The sequence below is a fragment of the Pseudochaenichthys georgianus genome, chromosome 13 (assembly GCF_902827115.2).
Source record: "Pseudochaenichthys georgianus chromosome 13, fPseGeo1.2, whole genome shotgun sequence".
NCBI classification, from domain to species: Eukaryota; Metazoa; Chordata; class Actinopteri; order Perciformes; family Channichthyidae; genus Pseudochaenichthys; species Pseudochaenichthys georgianus.
In genome coordinates this window covers 30,611,600-30,617,599 of record NC_047515.1, presented here as the reverse complement: position 1 = coordinate 30,617,599, position 6,000 = coordinate 30,611,600, and the positions used below count along the sequence as shown (strand labels likewise).

The following is a 6,000-nucleotide window of genomic DNA, read 5'->3' as shown; positions in this document are numbered from 1 at the left end:
AGCGGGAGAAGATGGATGGATGGATGGATGGATGATCCAACTTTAATTATATTTTTTGAGGATTCATTTCGTTGTGCTGTTCAAATATGTTGCATTACAGAGAGGTGGTATCCAGCCATCTCTCATTGGTAAAAATTAGGTGTACGAAAACATTTGTATATTCATTATGGGTGGGGGGATTCTGTAAACAAATCAAGAGAAAAGTTTTTTTTGTTTTTTTTAGTGCAAAGAAGAATCTGCCGATAAACCAATTACCTCTGAGTAGAAAATGTGGTCAGGAAAAGACAGCCACTGTTGGTTAGAATGACGAGCCCCTGACCATTTCTAAAAACAGTGTGCTCAGATATTGCTCGTGTAATGTTTGTATCATATCAACAGAATCACCAAGGTAGCCTTTTTTTCCAGAAACATTTTAAAGAATCAAGACTTTCATCCCAAACTTACTCGGAGAGTATGTGTTTGTTATGAGCAGGCTGGAATATTGTAATTCTGTTTTTGGGTCTTTCAAATAAAACAACCTAGAGATTACAAATTATCTTCCAACCAGGACAAAAACATCAGAACAACCCCTCGTCCTCCGAAGCCTTAATTGGTTAACTTGCTTTCTCTATACAATTCTAAATCCTCCTTTTGGTTTAGAATGCTCTAGCTGGTCTAGCTCCACAGTACATCTCCGACAGGCTGTCAGTTATTCCCTGGCAGATCTCTCCGGGTACAAGATGGAAATCTCCTCCATGTGCCTAGAAAGCTCTTTCTAAATCAAGTGTGATGGCATTTAGTATGATTCAACTAAACGATATAGAACAATTTGTCTGCTCATATTAGACTTTTAAAACCCAAACAAAATACCTTACTTTGTACACTAAAGAATGCTTGTATGCTTGATATATGGTGTATAATATGCCTGTTCACTTGTGTTGTATGTAAAATACCCTGCTTTTGTATGACATGGTGCCATAAAAATAAATCAGATTGGAATTGAATTTGAATGTGCCCACATTATTATTAGCAGTGACAATATAAGCACTACATCCCCAATACCCACACCCACTCACCTACTCATACATCCACTCATACTGACAAGCACACACATGCAAGAAGATCATACCACTGGCCTGAAATGGACGCACACATTCGGTTAAAAACAGCTCTGTTTGCTGGGTTTCTACATGTGTTTCTCTCTTGACATCTCACTCCTGCTGTACATTTATCTCTGTGTCCCCGGATCACTCTCTCCAGTTCTCTCACTAAGCATAGTCTCTCAGTTATCTCTCACAGCCTCATGCTAGTTTGCATAGCAGTGCAACATTGGCTGAAGTTGAGTGCACTCACTGAACAGTGTTTATCATGCATAAGTGCTGAATATCTCTATAACTCTTGTTCATAACAAAATGAAGTGAGGAGGGATAGACAAACCAAAATAACTATTTATCCTACGTATACTGTTCAATGGGAGGATAACATAAATCAATTTGTCGACCAGACTTAAGGAGGTTGTGTGAGGTGAATATGCAGTAAGCACAGCTTAATCGGTGCATCAACATGAAGCGGAGAAAGAGGGAAAAAAAGAAACAGAAGAGTAATAGAGAAACCCACACACACATACTGTACACACACCCACATACACCCTTCAGAAGCATATGGTACATAAATAGAACAAAACATCACATGCATACAGTACACCTACATGGCCCACATAGGCACTAATTAAGTCTGAGTGTAAACACAAGTGTATCTACATTAAGAGACATCCACTGACACGAGAGAGGCTCTGCAATGCAGCGATTCACTGCAAATAAGAGTGAAAATTGTGTGGATGTGAAAAATTGCTTGGTTGGATTAATTTGCTCTGCTCTGATGGAACAAGTCCGTTAATTGTCAAAGATCTGTGTACAAAACATTCAGAAAGCCGCTTCTCAGCTTTAGCTAGCATAAAATACTCCACCAAAGACATTTGTATTCTTTACAGGTCTTTCAAAAGGCATTTGCAAACAAGTTGCAAAAAAAGTTGTCAATGAGACATTTCACTTTATCAGCTGCAGGTGACGTCATGCGACCTTGGGGTAGTTTTTTTGCAGAATAAAGTTATCTTTTTACTTTTGCTAACTATATACACTTTTCAAATATGAAAGTGTTAAAATAAAATCACATTGGTTTGTGTCGAAGGAACAGATACAATGTTTACTTTCAGGTTGGCCTACACAAATATGTAATCTCGATAGCACTCAAATGAAACCTCGTACCTATACATTATTCATCGTCCCATTATCACCATGACAACTGCACATAAAGTCAGTGCTGCAACCTTCAATTTCAGTGTGCAGTCTGAATTGTCTATAATGTGCAAATATATACCAAAGGAAATAAACAGAAACATAATTATAGACATGTCAAAAAAGAAGGAACAGACTGGAACGACCTTTTTCACTATATTAGACTATAGCCCTAACCCTAAAGAACAATATTGAAGGAAACTGCTCAGCACTAAGCGACAATACTGATAATTCCACTTGCTTTTAGGTAAAAAGTCCTTTGTGGTTGGCTTAAATGTGGTGAATGCCAATTAACTCTTCAAGCAATGCACAGTGGATCCCAATCACATGTTTTTAATTGGTCTCCATCAGTTTCACAAAGTGTTGCAAAATCATATGCATTAATTGCTCGTGTTCTTATAGCGAAAGTATCAGAATAAAATAAAACCAAAATAAATATAATACTAGGCTTATAACGCTTCAGCAAAAATGAGCAGTGACACAACATAACAACAGCAAGACAACAAATACCCTGTTGAATGTCTTAGTTGAATGACTTGTTTAAAACTGTCATATAGTAACTACTGCTGACAAAACAACATGTCTTTCATCTCAGCAAGAGATTGATTGTGCGTTCATTTCATGGTGATTAGGAATGCCACAACAAAAAAACAAGCTAAAAATAATGTTTTTATTCAATTAAAAAAAAACATCAATCACAATCAGGTGCTGATTTTTGACAAAATAACAAAGCAAACGTGTCTTTTACGCACCGCCTTAAGTTGGTTGATCAACAGCAGTCGGACACACATTTACCTTTTATTAAAGATAAATCCTGAATTATATCTACATTTGAAATGTACAGACACCATTAAGCAAACACTCATATTTGCAAAATGTCCTAGAACATACTATAATGAAAATGTAAGCAAGTAGGAAACAGTGAATTGCCCAGAAATGGCCTACAAACAAGGAGTACATTAAAACATGCAAGATAAAAATAAAAATTGATTATAAAATGGCACAGAGGGAGAAAGTCAAATAAGAAATGCATAAAAAAACAAAGCAATCAAATGAAGGAAAATATGAATAATTAGGAAAAAATGTAAGCATATCAGGCTAGTTTCTGTTTGCAAGTAGCACAGTGTTGTTAAAATAATAATAAAAACCCACCTTGATAGGTCTCCCATCAGGAGTCAGCACTTCTTCAGAAAGCTCCATCATCTTCAGGGCCATGTGTGCAATCGGCTTGGAGTGACTGTCCACCTTCTTGTGAAGTCCTCCCGCCACACAGTAGGCATCGCCTATTGTCTCGATCTGTAAGAGGAGGAAGAAGGGCAGGAACTGTGAGTATATGCTAATGTGTGAAACCAAGAAGTTATTCAACCACTTATGCCATCTCCACATTAGAAATTAAAAGCCCTACAGTATTGCTGTTAGTTTCTCTCTCTTGGGCCACATTATTCACAAGAGGATTTGGTGAACGTTTCGAGTGGATCTCTGCAAAGCACTTACAGCAACTTGCATTGCTTCTGACCCAGTCTGAGAGGCCTAAAAACACAAGTATATCAAATCAAGCATCCATTCATTCTTGAAACCATTGCAGCCATCATGTCATAAACGCTTTAACTATCTTTTAAGAGTTACAAGTTAACCAGTATTTTATTAAATGCTCTACGATGAGGTTTAGTGTACTTGTAGGACACCATGAAGGACATGCTTGACATCTTGAATGATGCAATACATAGCAATTTTTAAATGCTAACAAATAAAGACATTTTTGTCACAGGACATTTGTTGATAAAGCAAGCAAATAGTGTCTCTTTCACAGATGTGTTGCCATATTTCCAGAGCAGAGTGAGCTTGGTGTCATGACAGTTAACAAAATCCTTTAAGAGAGAAAGAAAAGGCAGGAGAGAAAGAAAAAAAACGATGAGACAAACAGTTCTCATTTAGGACGGCCACGGGCTAAATCATTTCGACAGTAACCATGACAATGGCAACATATGTGTGCCTCAATCTTCTCAGCATATCCTCCTGTTCCTGCATCTCTTTTACAAATACACACTCACTCCTCAGTTGCTATACCATAAACCCTGTTACATACACCCCATCTGTCTGCCTTCCTCTCTGTATCTGCCCTCCTTTCTCCTTTAGGCATCTGATACAAGAGAAATAACAAAGAGGAAAAGCATGTTTTTGTTGCTATCACAGTGACTGAGGATAAAGAGATACAGAGTCAAGTTGATGGCAAGTAAAAAAGAAAAAATACTGATCAGAAAATAGAAAGAAAGGATGAAAAGAAGGAAATATGGCTGACGAGAGTGAAGGCTGTAACTGGGCCAGAAGCCATTGTCAGATGGACAATGATGACATATCTTTGTTAGGCTCCAACATACTGGCCATTAATTGGTTACTTTTTTTCCATAACACAAGCATAACCACTATCAACACTGCATACATTACATTTCATTTAGCTGACGCTTTTATCCAAAGCGACTTACAATTACCGATTACAGGGACATTCTCCCTGGAGTAACTAAGGGCTAGGTGCCTTACTCACTGGTGTTCCTGGTGGGATTTGAACTCACAACCTTCCGATCATCAGCCCACTATCCATTAGACCACCACTCACCACTACCCAACATGTAGAGTATACACTTGTCGACACACAAATATATCATGTTCACACAGGTGGTGTGGTAACTTGTAAACCTTTAAAGAGCCTGTAAATGTGGCCTCTATTTCCTGAGAGACATTCAAGAAGTTTTAATTGTTTTATTATGACCTGATTCTGCACAATAACATTATTTTTCTGTTATCCCACTTTTGCAGTTTCAACAAATGTCCCAGCATCCTATCCCTTAGGTATTCCTATATCATATAAAGAAGATATTGTGGATATTTCTGTCTACTGACCTTATAAACATCCAGAATGCCACACTGGTAGTCGAAGCGTGTGTAAAGCTCATTCAGCATTGAGATGACCTGCATAGGTGTACACTGGGCACACACGGCAGTAAATCCCACGATGTCTGAGAACAGCATGGTCACATCATCAAATTTGCGTGCTGGCACCGGCTGACCCTGCCACAGTTTCTGTGCCACATCACCCGGAAATATGGAATAAAGGAGATCCACGGTTCTCCTCTTTTCCTCCTCCAGTGCCTGGTGAGTCTTCTCTAACGTGGCCTGTGAGGAGAGAAGCAGATAAGGAGATAAGGTTTTGTTCTGTGTGCTTTGCTTTGATAAAGGCTCTAAGGATAAGGAAGGGGATGTGGGAGTACTGCACCAAATTAAAACTGCTGGTGCATGTACATTTATTTGTGTATTGATTTGATTTATTTTTGATTGTGTGAATCTGCATATGTGTAATTGTGTCCGTGGGCGATCTTGTGAATGCTAAATCTGTCTGATGCATTGCTGAACCATTGTTCAAGCAGGCAAGTCAACCAAGATGTAGCTATTTATAACAGTGGCCTAGAGGAGTAGATGCAGAGAGAGTATTGCAGCGAGCAGATGCAAAGATTGGGTCAAGACTCGAGACTTTCTCAAGGGTACTTTGAAAGCAAATTATAAGAGCAAGTCCCAGGAGCAGCTCCCTCCGAACCAATATGACTGAGTCAGTCAGCAGAGACACTGGATTTAACATGTTTCAGTGAGTTGTCTCGCAGCCATCATGATGGGAAACAGAAACACAGACTCAAACAACATACTGAATATTTTGTGTATTTTCACTATCTCAAGG

The 6,000-nt window shown here is 38.6% G+C and overlaps 1 protein-coding gene across 1 annotated transcript in view; it reads right to left on the bottom strand.

The window, feature by feature from the left end:
• Positions 1-6,000, bottom strand: part of gucy1a2 (guanylate cyclase 1, soluble, alpha 2) — a 40,517-nt gene that overhangs the window by 12,000 nt on the left and 22,517 nt on the right. The window contains exons 6-7 of the mRNA XM_034096774.2: positions 5,172-5,444; positions 3,426-3,569 (exon numbers count right to left, since the gene is read on the bottom strand). Of these exons, the coding sequence (XP_033952665.1) occupies positions 3,426-3,569; positions 5,172-5,444 (417 nt within the window). The remainder of the gene's footprint in view (positions 1-3,425; positions 3,570-5,171; positions 5,445-6,000) is intronic.